Below are 22,030 nucleotides of genomic sequence, written 5' to 3'. Positions count from 1 at the left end.
AATAAAACATTTTCGCCTGTTTATGATTATATTCTGCATTGCTGTTTTACACACACATATATGAGTTTAGTATGAAAATGTGTCTACTAAAAATGCTACATATTTTTTTTGGTGCATATTTCATACTTTTATATGTGTGTATTTTAAGTATGCTCCGGGGTCCCCGCACGAGGGCGGGAATATTCAATGTTTATGACTATTGATGAGGATCCCCTGGAAGAGAACAGTATACCATACAATTTAAAGTGTAATAGCAGAGCCTGGCCTGCCAAGCACCTGCCGGAGCAACTGTGGCCATGCAAAGTGACTCAGTATCTTTAGAATGTATGTATATGTATATATACATCCACAATGTGTAAACCTTCTGGTGTGCACTAGTGGACCAGTCAGTCACAGAATGTTCTTGGCATACCCCAAAGGTGAGTAAAATGCTATCTATATATGACCTGGTGTTTCTTGTTGTTGCAAACAAATTGTTGTTTCCCACACCATAGCTCTCAGTCTAGGCATATCGACGAAATGTTTCTCTTGTCATAGAAGACAGTTTTTTTACTTTAGTTAGGTCAAGTATAATATTAGGAAATATTTTTAAACCGAGAGCCTACATTTAAGCTAGACGTCTGTGCATACAAACAAGCTTCAAAGTTAATTGACCACCTACTGATGATGTTCATATTACTATTCTACATACCATAGGGATCCAAAGCCAGGAAGATGCCAAGCCAAGATCACTGGGATTCTTTGATGTAAAATACACTTCTGCCATCTCAAGTCCATTCTCTGGCCAATTTGCCTAATAAAACATTTAACAATCAGTAAGTTATGAGCAAGATTAAAATCTTTCACAAAACAAGCTATTTTAAGATATGTGATCACCTTGTCAGTCAATTCAAGGCTTCGTGCTCTATGCTCCAACCATTTCGCCATGACTCTCTGTAAGAAAAATACAATAATGTTAACTGTGCACAAAGCATCACAACAAACCTCTTAGCCAAAATATGTGAAATTAATAGTTTACTTGCACAGAAGCACTAGCTATCATTTCAAAAAAGCTCCTTAAAATGATCAAGTCCTTTCAGAATCAATATGATTAGGGACACTTCACTATATTGAGGAAGTAAAGTCTATTTTTTTTATTTGTAGCAGGTGGGAAAGTAGCCCAGTGTACCCCAGTTCTTGTTTCTGTTCCAAACGTATTCTTGGCTCAACAGACCCACTCTTAGAAGTTAAGCTAGCCTTTGGAGCAAAGGGTGTGTTTTAATATTGAGTCACTAGCTATAGATGTTAATTACTTATTCAATTAATCTCAACTGTTATTCTTGCCTTACCTTCTCAAAATTTACTCTTTTCAGCAAATAGTGACTTTAACAGTGTGGATAAAGAATGCAGATTGTTCAAATCCTTAAGTTACAGAATTGTCTTAATTCCCTTGTTCATTGCTAACTACCTCAGCAACATCATCACTTACATGGACTTGCATCTCTCACATCATTTCTATGAAGCACTGGAGTACTTGTCTAATTTCAGGAAGTATATGATCAATGGAAGGCCAGTGAAATGATGAAAAATAATTTCTATCTTTGCATCATGATCGAGAAGGATGGGGAAAAACATATTAAGTGTCTCTAATCAAGGCTTTCGCCGAAGCAATAGCAATGCAAGATCAATCTGTCCTTGGATGAAAGACAATATTTTCCATCACAGTAAATGATCTCGCTGAAAGGCATGCAAGTAGAATTCTGCTTATGCTCCAAATCCAAAACATATTTCAGCGAGCTTCAAGAGCTACATCGGTTAAAATTATGTTTTGGTTAACAAGTAATGTCAACCTGAAAGCATTTAACACTGCATCAGCAAAGAGCTATACTCCCTCAAAGCAATAACAGTTGTGTAATAATTATTGCTACCTATACAAATCTGGAAAGCAAACCAGCACAAGTATCGAAGAACTGCTGACTGGTGATGATGATGAACCAGGTGAGACCAACCAAGTTTAAATTTTCTTCTTTACAATCTATGTCTGAATTAAGTTTCTCTGACAGGGAAGAAGGATTTAGCAAGTCAGGGAAATGTGTACCAGAAGTCACTGGGTTTTATTCTTAACAGATGGAAGCACATCTGAAACAGGAAAATGCATTCAAATGTGAGGGACCATTAACAGCAGACCATGGCCACATAGCATCCTAAAAGTTAGAATAATGAAAGCGACTAGTGGTTTGTGTTGCCGAAGACCTAAATGGCTGGAGATTACAATGGGCTGAGACAGTAGACGTAGATTTCAAAATAGGATAACGGGGAAAGCACAAATAGCTTCTGAATTATGAGGGATGATGCCAGTTGGGTAGGCAGTGATTGAGAAAGCAGCACCTGTGGCTGGAGTCAGACTTTTCTTTTTCCAGTGAGTGTTTAGCAACTAGGTTTCAGAATCTGTTTATTCTGACAAGACCAGGTTCCCCTATGCAGTACATCCCTGGGCATAAATATAACTTAAGCCAAAAACATCATTGTGCATAGACCCCAAGGTAAAACAGTTATTCAGACGTCTGAGGGGAAAAAGGTGTAGGCACCACAAAAAAAAAGAAAATTACTGACTTGATCTGAAAAAAGTACATGGAAAGCTAAGATTCAGTACCTCACAAAAGAACACAAAGGAGCTTGGGAAAGATGGTAACCAAGGTTCATGTCTAGGTGTACTAGAAGGAAGTGGAGTTACAAGGCAAACTAGGCCAATAAAAACACTGGGAATTTACAGTACAAACATTAAAGCAAATGAAAACCATCCTACTACTCTTACCTTGATAAAGCTAAGTACTATTTAGAAGGAAACAAAAACTAATTCATATAGAGAAGCAACTGAGGTTTGATATGCAACAGCACAAATTAAATCAAAGTAATCTACACAGGAAACAATCAATTAACTTTTTCAATAAAGTAAACATATTAATTCATAAATTACCTGTCCTTTAGGCACAACTCTCCTTACAAAGGGAATTAGGACATTTTTAAACCAGAGACCCAGTTCTCTCGACGGAACATTAGCTGGAATCACACCAAGTAGATCTGCCAACATCTTCTCATCAAACATGCTTTCAAACTCTGCCTAAGGAAGAGAGACAAGTGTTTCCAAAAATCATAAACTCAGAACTGCTGCAAACAAATGATATGTGAATAATGAACATATATTAAAAGGCTGAACTGAACTATACAGTCTTTTATTGAAGGTAAGGTGTGGTGGTTTCATTACCTATATCATTTACTGGCTATTCTCAGCTTTGACATTTATCTTTAATTAGAGTCACTATAGTTTTATGAACTTTTTTTATTCATTTATCATGCCCACCTCTTAGTGACAAGCTTAAAATTTGAGCTCTACGAGTCAAAAAGCCCTCCACACAACAAACTTTGTCCGACCCCTTTTTGTGCCAGAGAAGAATATTCTAAGCATCAATACACCAGTATTTTCACAGTAATTTTAGTAACTGTAAATATTTACTCATTTGCAAATAGTTTCACAACATCAAAGGTACACAAAACATTTTACAGTGGTTATTTGATATTTATACAATTTAATTCTGTCATTTCATGATATTAGAATAAAATACTTTTCCTAAAGTGTCCTGCTTTAAATTTTACAAACTGAAAAGCACTCCATGGGACAATTTAACAGTAATAAAAAACAAAAATGCAGGGACGTAATGTCTTATACCACTTTCTTTCAGGGCTGCATTTAAATACTGTTTCCTAATTTCCTATCAAGAGTACAAAAACATTTTAAAAAATGCATTGTAGTTTGCAGAGTAAGAGTCACATTTATGGAGGATTTAGTCATAAGGTAGACGTCAACACTGAGCTATACACAATGAATATCCTTCCTCAGATGATTAACAGATGCCCCATAGTTTTTCCCAAAGCAGGTAATTCCCTTGATTTCCAAATGATTCCATGCAACCGTAAACTCACAGATGTTTTTTCAATTCCTTTCATAAAATTTGGAGAATATTATTTTTGTCTTGTTTGGTTAATAATGATGTGGAAAGAAAACTACTGATTGTACCAGAAGAGGATACTGCTTTTTTGTCATTAATCAATAGATTTTACACACACTCTCTTAATAGAACATGTTGTAGTATAAGATGTGAGGGTTAAGTTAAGATTCAACCACAGTAAAAAACAAAACAAAGTGGTGCCACCTTGACTTCAATTTCAATATGTGGCGGAAATAGTTCCTGATAATTGGACAATACTTGGGGTTCATACGGAACTCTTTTCCAGACACCATTCTCCTGAATTTGCATTACAGTGCCAGCGGAAAGCTTTTATGTATTTTCATCACAAAGTCAATCAGCTTGAATCGTATAAAAGATGCCAATTTGCATATTACACCATTTACTTGAGAAAATCTTGCTCATTCATTAGTGGGGTCCAATTCAGCAGGTAATCAGACTATCGACAAATAAAATAATAATGTTGAAGACTGTACATACCAAAATATGTGTTTAGGTTTTGTCCTATGACCAAAGAACATGGTATTCATTTTTTTACATTTAGTTAATAATACCAGTGAACATCTATAAATCACATACCTTGGAATATTTGACAGCTTCATCTACATATTAAATAAGAGGTAATGTTTTTTCCTACCTTTGGTATGCCCTGGAAGCTCTCCTGTAACTCTCCATTCAAATTATTTATATATAGATTCAATAGAAGTGTCAAGACACCTCCCACCAGTAAACCCTTTGTAATCTCTACCCACTCAGATACTCTGCTTTATGTCTTTATTTTTTATGGCTGCCTTTAAATGCGAATGCATCTTAAGCAAAAAGTCTGAAGGGATTATTCAAAGCCCTTGTTAGCAAAAGTAAATCACATAATTTTAAATTCAGGAATTCTGCACAAATAGGATTTGCTTAGTGACTGCATATTTGGATATTACCAGCTACAAGTTTAATGTCTGTTCTACTGTACTAAAACAGGTGAAATCTATATAGCTCATCTGAGATCGTAGGACACCAAAATCCTCTACAAAACTGTTATAGTTGCATTGATAAGTGACAAGGGTCTAAATGAAAGAGGATCACGTCTGTCTATCCTTTTATATGAGGATTATGATAAATTATCCCATGACCAAGGCAAAAGAGGTTTATTGCATCCTGCATTCAATATCTTTGTGTGGTTTGGTGCCCCTAGAACAAGGTGTAACCTAAACAGCCATGGGATCCGACAAGGTCCAGGGATTTTGTTCCCCTTTAAATTTTTAATAGCAAAGTGTAGTATCCTAGGTTTATTTATGCAGTAATGGTATATTTCAAGCATAGGCAGAACATAGCCAATATGTTCTGATCTAGAATGTAACAGGGTCATAGAATAACGTTGAGGGTGAGACGAGAAGAGTGGATGGGACTTTCTTGTGCATACTAAACTTATCCTCCTGTTATCATCTTTTGCTCAAGGACTTACACAAAGATTATGCTATTTCCCTTTCAATGGGAAACAAACTGTCCTGGCTACTGCATTCTATAAAGAATCTAGCCACTCACTAAAAGCTCCCTTTTCATCTCCCGTTCCTTTCTAAGACTTTTCCCTTCTACCCTCCCAAACAAGATCCAAGTGACGCTCTTATTGCCCACCTTTAAGAATGGCTGTCTGAGCAGCATCTAACTCCCTGACGAGAATAGCTGCAGAGCCTGTAGAATGCAACAGGCTCCCTGGTTTTCATTTTAAAATAAAACATTGCGCCAGCCATCAGAACAATAAGCTGGCTTTCTATGATTAATCATAGCCAATTTTTAAGTGTTCTGCATTGTGGATCAAACTATATTTTAGGTCAGATATCTCTATTACGAATTATATATAAAATAAATAGGATGTAGGGCCCAGCAACAACAACAAACAAATAATTCAGATACTCTATTAGTGTCTAACAAATAATTGGAATAAAAATATAAATGTAATATTGTTTACAGCTTAAAGTAAAAAATTGAGAAGTAAAACTATAAGTCTTTCTGCACAGTTGAGGGCACATTTAAAGACCAGCGCACCATGGAAAGGAAGTGTAGGGTGAGGAGGTATACAGGAACAACAAGGAGTGGGAGATTATGGGAGACTTAATTCATACACTACAGGGAAAAAATTTACAGAGTGGTGGTCCAAAAGAAACTTTGTTGGCCCAACCTGTTCTGTAATAGTTTTTCATGCAAACATGTCAACAAATCACCTGTCCTTAACTAGAGTTATTTCAAACTGAGACGAGTTCTGCAGATAAAAATTAAGGAAAACAGCCCTACTGGGAATACGTACAATGCAACTTTCTTGGCATTGATAGCCAAATAAAACACATGAACTCTCTTAGCAGAATTCCCAATTATGTACTTCAATAGCCTAACTTTCACTCACAATGTCAAAACGTGTATATTGTTCATGCTAAAAATAAAAAGCCTCACAAACTGCAGGTTTTCTTCAAAAATGTAAGGCTTTAACAGCACACTGTTAAAATAAAAAAATGTGTACTTCAACTTATGATTTTCTCACCTCGTTCCTAAGCCAGAGATACTGTGCACATGATAAACTCCCTTTCTCGAGTTGTACAAGAATTTCACTGAACACATCTTCATTGTTCAAAAACTCAGTCCAGGAAATTCCACTAAAATGGAATAGAGAAAAAAGAAATTATAGAACATTCAAATCAATGCATTTTTTTAGAAAATAAGTAAACATATTTTTGAACAGACATTCAGAACCTTTGTAATTCGGAAAGGGCTTTATGTAGTTTTTCTTTGCATGGTGCAGCCATAGAACATAGAAAAGAATGAAAAAAATGGCAAAGGGATGTGCAAACATTCTTAATGTATATTGCTAGTTTATCCTAATGTCATATCACATTCCTTAACACCGGAGGAATTATAAAATATGATCCAATGCTTTCTTAGTCTCCAAGTTTGATGGATTACAAAAATCAAAAAGATAAATCTGCTACATCAGCAACACTTTTTACATTGAAAAAAAGACATAAGCAATCTTTCGAACTGCAACAAACAACTTATAGCCACATAATCAAAAAGACTAAAAGGCTGTTTAGCACATGTTCTTCTTGAGATTATTCTACAGGGTCGCAATATGATATCACGCTTAGAAGACTTATTTTTTTTAAAGTTTTTATGTATTTTCAATTGTAATCAAACAGTTTGATATGGTAATCATAAAAATTATAGAACTTTCACACTAATTACAATGCTGCCGTACCACCATCATTGCCAAACTTACAGAACAGCTCACAGTGACAAGAGCTATTGATACATTTGGGCATTACTAGTTGAGGTAGCATACTTTATTCATTTAGAGGGACAATTGGGGAAATCTGCGGTTACATAGTGGAGATTCACAAATGGAATCTCTATAGTTAAGAAATAAACAAAATGTAGTGCATATTTAGATATGTTACAATTGGAGTGATTACATGAATATAAATATGGCAATAATTTGTTACACATCCTGTTTAATACATATGGGGGGGGGGTAATTAATTATGACTTCGGCGGATGGTTTATACCATCCGCCGATGTCCCGACGGTCAGGTTGCCGTCAGTGCAGCTGCTTTCCCATGGGCATCATCACGAGTTTCCAGTGGGGTCAGCGGGGGGGAAATAGAGTTTCCGCCCGCTGACCCAGCGGGAAACAGCCCACAACACTGTCGCCGGCTCATAATTGAGACAGCGGCAATGCTGTGGTGTGTAGGGTGCACCAGTCGCAAAGTTCACTGTCTGCAAAGCAGACGGTGAACTATGCGACCGGGCTGGCCAGGGGGGGCACTCCGTCTCCGCCAGCCTTTACTTTGGTGGTGCTCCGTCATGTAAACACTGGTGGAGAGGGGAGGTCGTAATCCCCAGCGCTGCACTGCTTTCAGCGCTGCCCTGACGGATTAGGTCCGCCAGACTCTCCGTGTGTTGGAGAACTGGCGGTGCTGGCAGTCCGACCGCAGCACGACCGCCGTAGTCATAATGTGGCGGTCAGACTGCCCTCAAAGAGGTTGGACCACCATTTTGGCGGCAGTCAGACCACCACAGCGACGCAGGGTTGTAATGAGGACCATCGTGTTTCTTTTATACTTTAGGCTGTGATACATTAAAATCGAGAATCGAACCGATGTGTCTTGCTTTCGTCTTCTAATGTTACTCGGAGGAGTTTAGTAACAGCAAATTTCAGGAGACTCTTGTCTCACACAATCACTCAAGAATTCAACTGAGTGTGCTTACTCCAAATTAATAGCTGTATTTGCAGCTTCTGACCATTTGATAATTCCCTCTTTTTCACCTAACCAACTTTGGTGCATTCAAAGGTCAGGAACAAAGCCAGATTAGTTCTGGTGAATCAGGTCATGCAGCACTGGTGAGATTTTGTTCACCAACAACTTCCCTAGTCTTTAGACTACAGTGAGCTTCCGGGCCAGGTGATATGATACAATTTACAGGGAATTTCAGTGAGGTTTAGGTCAGCTTGCAGGCGAAGCTAGGCTACCAAGCTTGCAAACTACCACAGCAGTTGGGTAATTAATTGCAATCTGTAAGTGGTGAAAAAGTTCCAGTGAAGCCCCTTAAGGTCAAGACAAGTATAACACATATAACCTCTTGTTTCCCTCAGAGATCATTGAGTTAAAAACTCTAATGGAAACATAATGCTTTTTGGACTTTTACTTTCTGGTATATTTGACTACCAAAATTAAGGTTGAAAACACCTTCAAAGAAAAAGTCTCTAAAATTACTAAAATGCGTTTGGAATTTCAATATCGGCAATTAATCATCATTATTTGGGTAATAAAATGAAGGTACTCCACCCCACAACACTCAGTCCATGACAAGTCCCCTCAATAGTTAGATGAACAAGAGGCTTATGATCTTAATTTATAGGTGAAGGAAATCACACAGCCATAAATTCAAAGGAGTTGGCCAGTAGGCCCTGAAGTAACAATGCTGGCCTTAATGCAATATGAAAACTTCCTTAAATCCAGTAACTTCAGTATCTGGGCTCTCCTTAGTGGCCCATTAATTCCGATGGGTCACTCATGTTACAGGACCCATTGGAAATAAGAGCTCTATGGAAATACAGGTGATCCGCCTTCTCCATTTGAGGCTTTTGATTATTTTAACAGCTGAAAAAAAACACCAGAGGAAACTGTGCAAAGGAATGGGGAATTTGTTGGTGAATCAGATCTGGAATTACCAATCCACCCAGTAACACCCAGCTTCTCAGTGGCACAACTGATTTCTGTGTACGGCTACACCCTATGAATTGAAATTTAAATCTGAAATTATGAACTCTTTTGCACTGAATTCCACATTATCGGGCTCAGAAGTCACTTATTTTTCTGCACTTAGAAAGTGGAATTTGAAACAGGTGGATATCAGCAGATTATAAATCTCTTTGGAACAAAAAGAATAATATCATCCAAAAGTAAAAGGTGCCATGCCATTTGGATACTTAAAACTTAACAGGGCTTTAGAGCTAAATACTAGCCCTCACCCACAGCCAAAAAAATAACATCAATTAGAGGAATAGCAGACTGATGAGTGAAAACACAAACATTAAACCCAGGCACACAGAAATGTTCAAAACTTCTTCAAACATCTAAATACGATCATCAGAAACAACACTGTACAAGGCATTATATAATCTAACATGGAGTTAGTCACAGACCAGGAGTAACAGAATGCAGAAAGGAAGTAGTGAAAAAAACCTTAATGCAACATTGAGTAAAATATTGGTGGTCCAACACGAAAGAGTTGGTTGCTACCTGAGTAGGTTTTACTCATCTTTGCCCAAACCACCACTCAGTGAAGGTTTTCTAACCAGAAGAAAAAATTATTTTCTTTTCAATTAGACATTTATCTAACAGTATTGTAAAATGACCAGCTGAAATCAATATGTGGAGAATTTCACAAATCTTATTTTGGAGGCCCAAAATTCATCCACATGGCTACATCATTTTTGAAGCACCATGAGTTTAGAGACTTAAACAAAAAGCCCTAACAGATAAAATGTTTAGCATTTTACATTATCCAAGATACAGTATAAAACTATATTTCAAATTGTAACCACAAGTGGGGGAAAACCTTGATGCAAATCCATTGGGTACATTACAAACCTTACTGAAATATGCATTTTAATGCCAAGAGAGTAAAATACAAACCTGAATTTGTCTGGACCAAATGCTCCATAAAATGTAGTTAGCCTTGTTTGAGCTCTTAACACCTGTATAATCAGAAGGAAAAATATTGAGTTTCTAGCTACAGAGAGTGCAAGATAATCGCCAATCATAAAGCAGCATAAATAATCTGCATATGTTTCTAACACAGGACCCTAAAAAATGTCTCACTGTTTAACGAGTTCCAAAAGAAGTACCATAGTGAGAAGGGGAAGTTGAGAAAGGAAACTTGGTCAACTAGGAGTATAAAGGACTACACCTCAGAAAACAGAAAACTTATGCCAAATTTATCCACTTGACCAAATATCATTGATCTCTGTGAGAACTCGATCCGTTATTTGGAATAGCAGAGGCAGTTTTTTTTTTACCCTGAATAAAAGTTGTATTTCTTTTTCATTTCGATTCATATTTCACCTGTATACTATGGACTTTTTTAAACTTCTCTTGATCTAAGGTCATAGTTGAGGTGGTCTGAATGAAATGTGATAGCTCCACGCACCAGAAAACCATCTTAAATTGGTGTCTTGGCACAGCTCATTCAGATAAACACTTTTTCTGAATAACACTTCTTCCTCTGTGGTACTTTTCTACCTACCTGATGACAAAAAGTATGCAATCAACTTCTGGTTCTTTACCTGACAAATATATTCTTTTCCTCCAGGGATCTCTAGCTAATTTGCATAATTTGGTACTTTAAGGTTTGTGCTGTTATTTTGTCTGCCAAATACTATGTAATGAAAAATGTATGCACCTGTATAAAACACTTTGTTCCCATTTGGGTCTAGCAAGCACTACCCAAAACCTCAAAAATAAATATATGGTTACAGATCTGCTTTAAGATTACAATTAGGTTGCTCTAAGAAAGCTACTGCATGCACTGAAGTGCACATCCCACTCCCAAAAAGTCAAACCCTCCCGCCCCCACACACACACACTCTACGACCAATTGTACAGCAATGTTGTTCACAGTAAAGTGATCATAACTAGTGAGTGATCATCAGCTTGTGATAGTCTTTGTAATAATAATCAAAAGCCACAGTTAAAGAAAGATTGCTTATCTTAAACCTAAACGCGTGACCAATCGCTTTTGGTCTCCTTCATAAGGTAATCCTAGATATTGCTAGGCTCTTGGTTGTTTAGTTAAGGTAAGGAAATGTACATTTTACATATTGAGTGAACTTCTGTGCCAGGAGCTACAAGACTGTGCATTGGAGGAAAATGTAGGGTGGATGCCTAATAAAGAGGCAGGGTAGAAATCACACTTGCAGAAGTCCTGAATTATAAAAGCTTTAAAGCTAATGAAATAATGAGTTGGGAAATTAGTACAGATTGTCTGAGTTGCATTGGTCTTCCCTCTGGAACAGGAAATGTTGAGAGCATCAGATTCTGGTTTCATCGTGGAAAATTAAATTAGTACACTCATCTTCGAAAACTATAGAATTCGTTTTTCAACCCATGTTCTCCCTTGATGGGACAACATGAGATAAATATAACATTTTCTTTCTAGTTATCTCCTTTGATGCCTGGTTGTTGCTTTCTGGGCGGTTGTAGGTCAACTTGTGTTCTTAGTGGTCGATTAAGTCCTCAGGGGTTTGCTGCTGCTTACTATAAAAGGCCATTTTATTTATAACTGGCTGAAGAAAACACTCTCTCAGCCTCTTTATGCTGATGGGGAGCTGATCTAACAAAAGACAAGAAAGCAGCACTTTTAAACATCAGGCCTTAAAGAATGATTATGCTGAATTCTTTAATCACTGCTCCTTAGAACAATGAAAAACATTCAGGGCAGCGTGCTATGCATCAATGTCCATCCACATCAGAACAGTATGAAAGTGTATGGCTTTGGCTCACTAGGCCTTTTGTGCACAGCAATAACTGCAGAACAAACTAGTAATGATTGGAACAAACTGCACGGTTCATGTAGCAGTCATCTTAACGTGGTGGCCTGAAACAAATGATACTGTGCCTTAGCGGTGAACTTTAGTTGTGTCATCTGTTTGCAGCCGAGTTGCTGTCAATACATATCAAGTAGAATTTCCCAAAATGTCTGAAAGTTGTGGAATAGCTCCACCCATAAGACAGACCACAGTATACACTCAGGTCATCGGAAAATGATAGCATACTGGAGTCTTATGGCTGGAAGTGTAAACAGAAACACTATTACATGGTCTAGGATCATTTGAAAAATATATCATCACTGGAAGGGAAAGGTGGATGGCAAAGTCAAACAGTTCATTTAAGAATCAGATGTGTTCAGTTTTCAACTATAACGTTGCCTTTTATGGCCATGGGTGGAGCTACATTGAGAGCATTGGTCAAGTTCAAGCTGGCTACACCAATTCACTGGCCATAGGACACCACGTCATTCTGCAAGAGGGCAGAAAATAAAACTGTTTATGGGCCCCGAATGAGGGAGAAAGTAAAGTCTAAAATGCCTGTAGGGTACAAGCAGCATCTGAAGGATAGCCTTGAAGCTGGCAAAACGCCGAAACGCAAGATGGTTAATTGAGTTGTCAGTTTTATGCATACTGTTAGAACTGTCAGCCTTAAGGTGGTCTTACCCCTGACTATCTGCCTCTCCTTCTTCATTTGTGCTGGACCTATTTTTATTAGCTTAGGAATCTGGGAACTTTACCATTACTGAAAAAGAGTGCTAAAGTGCATGTGCTCTCTGTTTAAAACATGGTAACAATGGCTTATCCACAACTGTTATATTTACTTATAAGTCCCTAGAAGAGTGTACTACATGTTCCTAGAGCCTGTAAATTAAATGCTACTAGTGGGCCTGCAGCACTGACCTAAGTAGCCCTATAAACATATCTCAGGCATGCCACTGCAGATGTGCGTGCAGTTTATACGGTCATGTCTACTTGGTATTCAAAACCCCTTGTAAAGCCTTAAACTCTCCTTTCATGACATAGGTCACCCCTAAGGGAGGCCCTATGTAGCCCAGAGGGCTGGGTGCTGTGTAATTAAAAGGTACGACAAGTACTTATAAGTTCTACATGTCCTAGTAGTGAAAAACCCTCAAACTTGTTTTTCACTACTGTGAGGCCTACCCCTCTCATAGGGTAATATTGGGTATTTTTTATTACCTTTAATAAGCTGTAATTCCTGATTGGGAAGGGGCAAGCCTATCATGTTTAGTATCATTGGGACTGTAATGATAAATCATATTTAATGGCAAAGTCAGATTTATTTTTACAATTCTGTAAATTCTCCTAGCCTTGTGGGGTGGGGTGACAGCTGGGCATGTGCATTCCCTTTAGACAGCCACGTACAAAGGAAACTGTGACTGATGGGCCATCCAGGGCAGGCCTGGAAGGGAGACGTTGGTAACAACATCACACTTACACGAGGATGGACTGTGCTCTGTCCACACACAATAGCCCTAACAACCTTGTCTTATCACTCCAGCCAGAGCTTGGAGCTAGGGCAGGAGAGGAAGGGGAGTCCCTCCCGTTCAAAGCCACTGTCTAGAAGCTTCTCTCACCTTCAAGAACCAGGGCACCAAAGTATAAATACTGGACTTCAAACCCCACCAGCTCAGTATACTTCTGGACCTGTGGATACTATGCCAGGAAGGACTGCTGTGGTGCTGCAAGGACTGCCACTGTGTTGAGCTGTTTCTCTTCTGGCTCCTGGACACATCTTCAACAAGCTCCTGACCCCCAAGAGGCACCTTGCAGGTCCAGGGCCCTTCGAAGTGGTTTTGTGACTCCTGAAATCAAGCTTTTGGGCTCTTCGCAACTGCAAATGGGTCTGTTTGCACTGGAACCGTGGTGCTCGCAAGAAGAATCAGTGCAAGCCGCTACTAGTTTGTCACACAGCAAGCATCTCCGCTCGGGACCATGAGGCTCCAGTCCGCCTGCCTGTGCTGCCCGGCCGACTCTTGCACCCGTGGACCACTGCCAGTGATGCTTTCCCTGCCAACGGTGAACTTCTCCCCTGCGAACAGGACTCTTGGTTCAACTTTTGAGAAGATAGAACTTCAGTGGGACTTACCTAGGCCTGTATCCAACCTGTGCTCCATCGGGGTTGGCATAAACTTTTGGATTTTGATTAGTCTAGCGTGACCAGATAGCCTCAGGTTGGCTTGTTTTAGGCACTATAACTAAGTTTCATCTTCAAAAATTATTATCTCGACTTCTACATATTGGATTTTTGTCATTTTGGTCTTGCTTTGTTCATTAAATTAAGGTCTATATTTTTAAATCGGTATGATATCTTTTTGTATGGTGCCTTCACTGTTTGAAGCGCTGCACAAATACTTCACACATTTCTTCTAAAGTTAAGCCTGACTGCTCTGTGCCAAGGTACCAGTGGGGGAGCACAGGTTAACTTTCAGTGTGTATCGTACTTACGCTGACAAGGATTGTGGTTCCTGCCTGGACAGGGTGCATACCTCTGCCAACCAGAAACACAATTTCTAGCACAAAGGTTTTAGACAGTTACTTTGAAGTGCATGTTTTTTAAACTTGAATTTGAAAAACATTTAATTTAAAGGAATAAGTTTCAAATTCAATCATTTTCACAACTTTAGATAACAATGACTTGCACCCAAATTCACAAGGACTAAATGAAGAATACAATTGTTTGCCCAAGTGACGTTATGGCAAAGGCAAGACAACATATGGTCAAATTCAAATTTAATGCTATTATGAGGCTGTAAAAAAAAATACAAAAAATACAAAAAAAAAAGAAGAGGAAGAAATGCAGTTTTTAAAATCTTTATTTTTTTACCTCTTTAGATGTAGCAAAATGGCTCTGTGAGTTAAGCACTTGCCAATGCTGTGAATTTTACGGTACAAATTCAAACCTTTGAAAGGCCTAATCAGCTTACCACAATTCACAGGCAATTCAAATACAAATGTTTCCCAATTAACTCATACCTAATGCATTTAGAACTAAAGGTTTCAAACTGCTCACCTAGATTTGGTCTAATTCTTTGGAAGCACAGGAATGGGGCTGGAAGAAATGTATTGGTGGGAGACTGAAAGGCTCCTTTATTAAGCTCTTTTGATGGTTCTTTATGACTACACAGCTGTGCTGCAAGAGAAGCTGGATTGAGGCAGCAAAGTTTCTAAATCAAGTCTGGCGCCTGGAGATAGTAAAAGGATGAGGAATCTGCAGGTAGAAGCATCATTAGTTACGAACGAAATACCCTTTTCCAAAAGCTGCACTTGTGTAACAAGCGGACTTATGAATGTCAAGTTCCATTGCACCCAGAGCCTGGGTTCCCTCAGGTGTAATCATTTTCCATTATTACCACATCTTTTTTCAGACACTCACTGTGGCAAGACCAAGAACTAGCATGGAACAAAACACATATACATGATAGGACTGCGTAGAACAAAGCAAAACTGTCTTGATGCTTGCTTATCCATACTTTTGGAAGCTTCAGACTGACATCATGTGCCTCATTCAAGGCTGACCAGAAACCAAGAAGTTCTTCATTTACTAACGTCCCTTCTAGGTCCACATGAAGGGGCACGTAGATCGAGAATGTGCTACTGTGCCTTAATAATGTTACATGTTAGAGGATCTCTCAGGGCGCATGAATCTCAGTTCATGCTGCAAGTCATTTTCACAATGTTTAATTCAGAATGCTTTCCCTTAGAAACTGCGAAAGAACACACAGGTCAGAATAAAAGCATAAAGTGGTTTCATATCTGACAGCAGAAAAGTGGAGCTTTCTTTGTTGGCCTCTGTGGAACCGCTGTATCTGCACATCATGACCCTACTGAAGACAGCTGAAGAACTTCAGTTAGCACCAGGATCCTATTTAAACTTAGGGAACCCTTAGTAATCACAGACCAACCTTAAAGCTCGCTGGTCTCATATGTCTGAGAGGAAGTTTTTCTTGACTAAGACTGTCCCTCAATGAATGTGGACAGTAGTTGAAAATCTCTGGTTTGGAAAAGACACCAAAGACCCAGAGTATAAGTCAGGAGGGCACACAGACTGTTCTCTCACTCAGAATCTACTACTTGAGAATGGTATTCGGATTCTTTTGCTACATTTAAATTTCAAATAGGTTGCAAAACGCGTATGAGCGCTTCATTATGCACATAAATCTGACTCTGCCGACATCTGCACTGACAAACTACAGTAGCAAATCTGAAGGTATGGTGAATTTTCCACAGTCGTAAATTGAGTGTTGAGTGTGGAAACATGAACATTACCTAATGAAGGGTAACCTCCAGGAATGAAGTGGGCAGCCACAGAGTGGTAGCTTCAAGAGTAATTACAAACATTTCTCTGTGTTTTATCCACCAAATTTTCTAACTTACAATTGAGTGCTACAAACTTAGTAAGTGTGCATTTTGGTTGTGAAACAGCCTCAAACAAGCCCCTCTTTTAATGTTGCAGGGGGATTTTTTTTTTTTTAAACAAAATAAATAATTTCATGGTGTAGATAAAAATGTGCTCAGTTGGATAATGTGCTGGGGTAAATGTTGGGAAACAGGAGTGCACTTGGAAATCTTACTTCTTCACGTACGAGAAGCAAAAACATTAACAAGTAAACACAATTTTGCAAAAAAAGATGCAAGGAAAGTGGTGCAACCTCAAAACAAATTCACCAGATGGTACCATCTGTTTTAATAGTTATGTTAAATAAATGTAAATTGTTCAGACAGCGTTCAATATCAAGGTTGAATCTGTTTCTAAGCACCAGCAGTCCTAGCATGCAGAGCAGCCAAATAACTGGAGACCAGAATAGTTTGACCAGTGTCAAACAGCTTGGCTAAGTGAGAAAGTCAAGATTAGAATTCCAGTTTATTGGCTTTGCAGTGATTAACTCAGCTACCAGACATCACCTACTTTGAGAGACATATTGCAATGGATGTTTAGTTAAGGGATCAAATTCCTATCCTGTGAAGACAGATAACTTGCTGTTAAAAGGGGGCATTACTAACAGGTGAGCAAACGAAGTAATTATCAACACTACAGAGGTTGAGAGATCTATGTTGACCAGTGAATTAAGACTAATGCCTGTAAACGTAAGAGAAATATGTTAGCTTCGTAATAGTTAATCCCTAGTTTGCATTTTCTACACATGGATGGTTCAAAATTTCATTCTTTAAAATAATACACTTAGCAGCACAGTCAAGTTTCACAGTCGGCATCAATTTTACAGTTATCCTTGAGACTCACCTCAGTTATAGAGACAGGAATTTCATCAGGCAATGTAGTTACAGATCGGTCCTCTTTTTTCTGAATCTGCAGTGAACATTTAAGGAGAAAAAGACGTGAACACAAAGCCACTCACCATGTGTTATGAAAAGTATAAAGTAAACGCTGCCCTTTGAAACCATACAAAGAGCAATTTTTAGTATTTTGTTTAGTAATCAACTATTCATTTTAGCATTGTATATGTGAAAGAAGAGCTGTAGAAAAAAACCACAAAATGAAACACTTTTAGTGTTTCCTTGCAGAAAAAATGGATGCACCTAATAATGGCGTTCAGGCTGATTCTACGGACTCTCACTTTTAGGAAACAAGGGGACTGTGCTGAAAATGTAGTATTTCAGAAAGCACATCATTTTGTTAAAAAGAAAATGTTAGGATTGGGACACAGATGTCCTGCTCTCAGTTGCCCACTAGGCCAAGGCAGTCAAGCGATGGTCCATAAGGGCCAAATATTTGCAAAATTGTCACTATGAACGAGTATGTGAATGATTACCAAGCGCATGGTGTGTAAATATATCTTATGTGGATAGCCTGAAAATATGACAGGGATTTCTCCCTCATGGACATGAGGCAACATTCCCATTTTGGGCATGCAAATTCTGGTTGCTAGATCAATCATGAACCATAGGTGCCATAAATGTCACATCATCAGCCAGTCTGCATATTTAAGGGACTCTATAGAATGTTTGTCTATCTGTGCCTAAAATAGTGGTGGTAACAGAAACCTGGCAAACCATAATACTAAGGAATTCAAAAGGCAAATATTACAGCAAGCAGATGTACTGCACATTAGATGATGCCGCCATACCCAATATTTGAAGGTAGATGACATGTTGTTGGTTTATGGGTGTCACAGAGCCAAAGGATCATTTGATTAGGGTCCAGAAGATCCCAATTTGAGAAGCCAAGCAGTCTTGTTTTAAAAGACAACCAGTCATTTCAGAAAGGAAACACAATGATTTTCTGATGGCTCAACAAGACAGCCGACCGCTGTGTGTTCGAAATAGACTTTAAATTGACACTGTAAATAAGTACATTCAATAAAGGTTTGTATTGCCCTTCCTTTATTCAACATCTCACCATCCATCAACCCTTTCTATATCTCCCACCTAAAACAGCAACTGCTTAATACATCATATGAAACTATTGATGTCTACTGCTCCTGCTAGTAAGAAGGAAGCAGGTACTGAATCTGTAACAGTCTCAAGATTTATTAGAGGAAGCCAGGGACAAAAGCAGTGGCTGCCAGCGTTCATAAGATTTCGAGAGGATGGGGGTGTGAAGAGAGAGGGTCTGGGAATGCACCGATATGGTACCTTTGAGAGACTTTAGAAGATGGGCAAACCTACTACCTTTCGCTTCCAGAGCAATACTCCTGTCATCTGAGTCTGAACTCATCACATTTGTAGCTACAAAGTGTGGCCAGTGGAATAAATTAAAGGATAACAAACAATAATTAAGGTACGTATTAAACCAATTGTGAACTGTAAAGTAATATACCCATCCTCAAGGCAGAAGATGGAGTAATAGTTAATTAATAAAATTATTATTTTCAATCTTTTTTAAATGTAATAAATCAGGGGCTGGATGAAATAACAATAGGCTTGATACAGTAAAATGAAATGTGTACCAAAAGTAAGTACGAACAGGCTAGCAACTATTTAATGGATTGTGCTAACTTCTTGGTAAATTACTGCTGTAAATGTTTTAGAGAGCACATTTTCTATTTCCAGCTAACTTAACTGCAATATACATGCACACAACTGTCATTAGTCTAGTACTAACTAAGAACACCTTCAGAACAGCCCACAAAATGAGAACACAAAAAGCAGTACTTCCTGTGGAAAGAAATAAGTGTCTCTCATAAGTTAGTGGAACAATATGTACATACTCGTGCTTTGGCATAATTTAGCATTTCCTGAGTAGTTTCATAGGTTGGCCATGGGGCGTTGATGCAGTACTCCACAACAAAATGGTCATCCTAATTGACAAAAGAAAAATTTGGACAAGAATCAATGAGGTTTGTCACTTCCAATTTTTGAATTTCCAACAACCTCAGTAAAATGCATAAATAGGCACTAACATCTATTCTTTTTATGTATTAACATTTATTTTATACATTAAACATACATTTCTTACCAAACAGCTAGAGAACATGAAAAATAAATTTAATATACCATTGAGTTAACTATAGGCACTATGTACTCCACAAATCACATATTATTACCTTTATTTTCAACAAATTTCCTTTTGCTTCACTGACGAGCTCTTGCCAGACGGCTTGACCATAACTGCCTACAGATGCTGATGCCAGGCTCTCCAACACAACATTCAACTTAACTTTATAAACAAGCTGTGATAAAATTGTGAAAAAAAAGAGAATTAGTCTGCTGCATCAGCGAGGAGAAAATGAATGTATTAGAAATACTCTGCTGCTAAAAGGCCAGTTCCTGGTTACGTCTCCCCTCCTAGCCAAGGCCGTCAGGAAAACAAATCCCTTCCCACCACAGTGATCTTAGCTCACTTATCCCTAAGACTCCAACTTAAAGATGAGAAAGGTTTGCATAGTAGAACAGTCTAAAAGTAGTTCCCACAGATGCTTAATTCTACCCACAATTCACAAACAAGCAAAAATGTGCCCGTAACTCCATGAGTTTACGTGGCTTAAGCAAAAACAAACTCACATGAGAAGTCCATTGAACTCAAATTCATCCTCCACATGCATGTCTTTAAATGGCTTGTCATACCTCAAAGTAAGAAACTGGATACAATTTGCTGGTATGAGGAAGTGTTTGGGAGTTTCATGTGGTACACCGTGAGGAGAAGCAGCATTGAAGGTTGTTAAATGTATGAAGGAATTTAACTTAGTACCAAGCCGATCACCAACCTGTAACTTGCAGCAGTTAGTACCAAGCCAATAACTATTGTGTAGACAATCACCTGACCAACAAGACAGGCAATGACATTATGAATAGTGAGATGAAAGAATTTAAGATTAGGGACGTGGGAACATATGGGGTGTAACCACAGCACCCATTAAGGTCAATCTGAGAAAGACACGTCCCAGTATATAACATGGGAAATTAATCTTTTCTTCAAGATGTCACAGCATGATACTAACAATGGCAAATAATATGGTACAGGTGAGGCAAAATGTCAAATACACTGGTACTCCAACTTCGAAGTTAACTCAAGCACACACAATTCTAGAGTAAAAATTAGAGATAAGCAGGACTGGTATTTGATAATTTGAAAAGTTTTTTTTGTTGCCTCTCAACTGTGAGCGCCTCAGTGTGAAGCAGTGAAGCACTTCAGCGTCAGCAGAGCAGTTTTACTGCTGAAGCTAGTGGCTCTACTGCTCGGAGGAGCAACATGAACGTGGGGCTGGGGAACACTGGAAAATAAGTGCCACTCTGCCCTGTATGTTTTTTTAACCTTTTTACTGCAGTGAAATAGACTATGTTCGAGTCCGCTGGAAGTAGAGATGTCTGATAACAGACCAGCAGCAGGGATACATCTACACCGTTAGTTTAGGGTGTATTCTGCCCCTGCATAGCAGGCCATGAGGTTACAGGCCATTGGCAGCAGCAAATTGTACTTCTACTTCTGCCATAAAAGTTGTTACTTTTAGGCTTTAAAGATAGCAGAAGAGGTAGGTAACTAGCAATATGAGTGTTTAACAAGAAAGACGGGAAAATGTAATAAATTGAACGGGAACATCTTCCAACATCAAGAATTGCAAAGAGAAGTATATCACAAAAAATAGAATTTCTTCTGCAACAATGGAGATCAAAATATTATATAACATCCCGAACCTGCTGTTAAAAAAAAAAAAACTGTGTGCAGGCAAAGCTCACATCCATGTGGAACGGCATGTTTTCCAGGATTAAAGATGCAAAACAGCATTATCAGACTCTACAGTGAAAAGTCCTGTAGACCCATCTTCCTTTCAGTTATATTTGTGTGTATTCAAAGCTGTACAATGCAGTAGGATAACTACTCAGATGAATATACCTGAGTCACAAGTATTGAGGTCTAGGAGGAGGATGACGTATCTCCTTCAGAAAAAGAGTGATAATGTAAGGAACGTTACGATGGGTGACAGGCACTTCTAATGTCTGATTGGCAGCCCAAGGTTGTTTAAGAATGTATGAGTGTAGGAAAGTACCATCTTGCCTGGCATGTTACCCCCATATTTCACTGTATATATGTTGTTTTAGTTGTATGTGTCACTGGGACCCTGCCAGCCAGGGCCCCAGTGCTCATAAGTGTGCCCTGTATGTGTTCCCTGTGTTATGACTAACTGTCTCACTGAGGCTCTGCTAACCAGAACCTCAGTGGTTATGCTCTCTCTGCTTTCCAAATTGTCACTAACATGCTAGTGACCAATTTCACCAATTCACATTGGCATACTGGAACACCCTTATAATTCCCTAGTATATGGTACTGAGGTACCCAGGGTATTGGGGTCCCAGGAGATCCCTATGGGCTGCAGCATTTTTTTTTTTGCCACCCATAGGGAGCTCTGACAATTCTTACACAGGCCTGCCACTGCAGCCTGAGTGAAATAACATCCACGTTATTTCACAGTCATTTACCACTGCACTTAAGTAACTTATAAGTCACCTATATGTCTAA

General features: G+C 38.6%; 1 protein-coding gene across 2 annotated transcripts in view; it reads right to left on the bottom strand.

The window, feature by feature from the left end:
• KNTC1 (kinetochore associated 1) overlaps positions 1-22,030 on the bottom strand; it is a 495,394-nt gene that overhangs the window by 379,629 nt on the left and 93,735 nt on the right. For both annotated transcript variants that reach the window (XM_069214955.1, XM_069214954.1), the window contains exons 17-24: positions 19,620-19,745; positions 19,284-19,373; positions 17,357-17,422; positions 10,184-10,245; positions 6,532-6,643; positions 2,957-3,100; positions 877-933; positions 692-793 (exon numbers count right to left, since the gene is read on the bottom strand). In XM_069214955.1, coding sequence (XP_069071056.1) covers positions 692-793; positions 877-933; positions 2,957-3,100; positions 6,532-6,643; positions 10,184-10,245; positions 17,357-17,422; positions 19,284-19,373; positions 19,620-19,745 — 759 coding nt within the window. The remainder of the gene's footprint in view (positions 1-691; positions 794-876; positions 934-2,956; positions 3,101-6,531; positions 6,644-10,183; positions 10,246-17,356; positions 17,423-19,283; positions 19,374-19,619; positions 19,746-22,030) is intronic.

The sequence above is a fragment of the Pleurodeles waltl genome, chromosome 11 (assembly GCF_031143425.1).
Source record: "Pleurodeles waltl isolate 20211129_DDA chromosome 11, aPleWal1.hap1.20221129, whole genome shotgun sequence".
Classification (NCBI taxonomy): domain Eukaryota; kingdom Metazoa; phylum Chordata; class Amphibia; order Caudata; family Salamandridae; genus Pleurodeles; species Pleurodeles waltl.
Note: the sequence above shows the minus strand (reverse complement) of the source record. Positions and strands in the feature narration are given on the sequence as shown.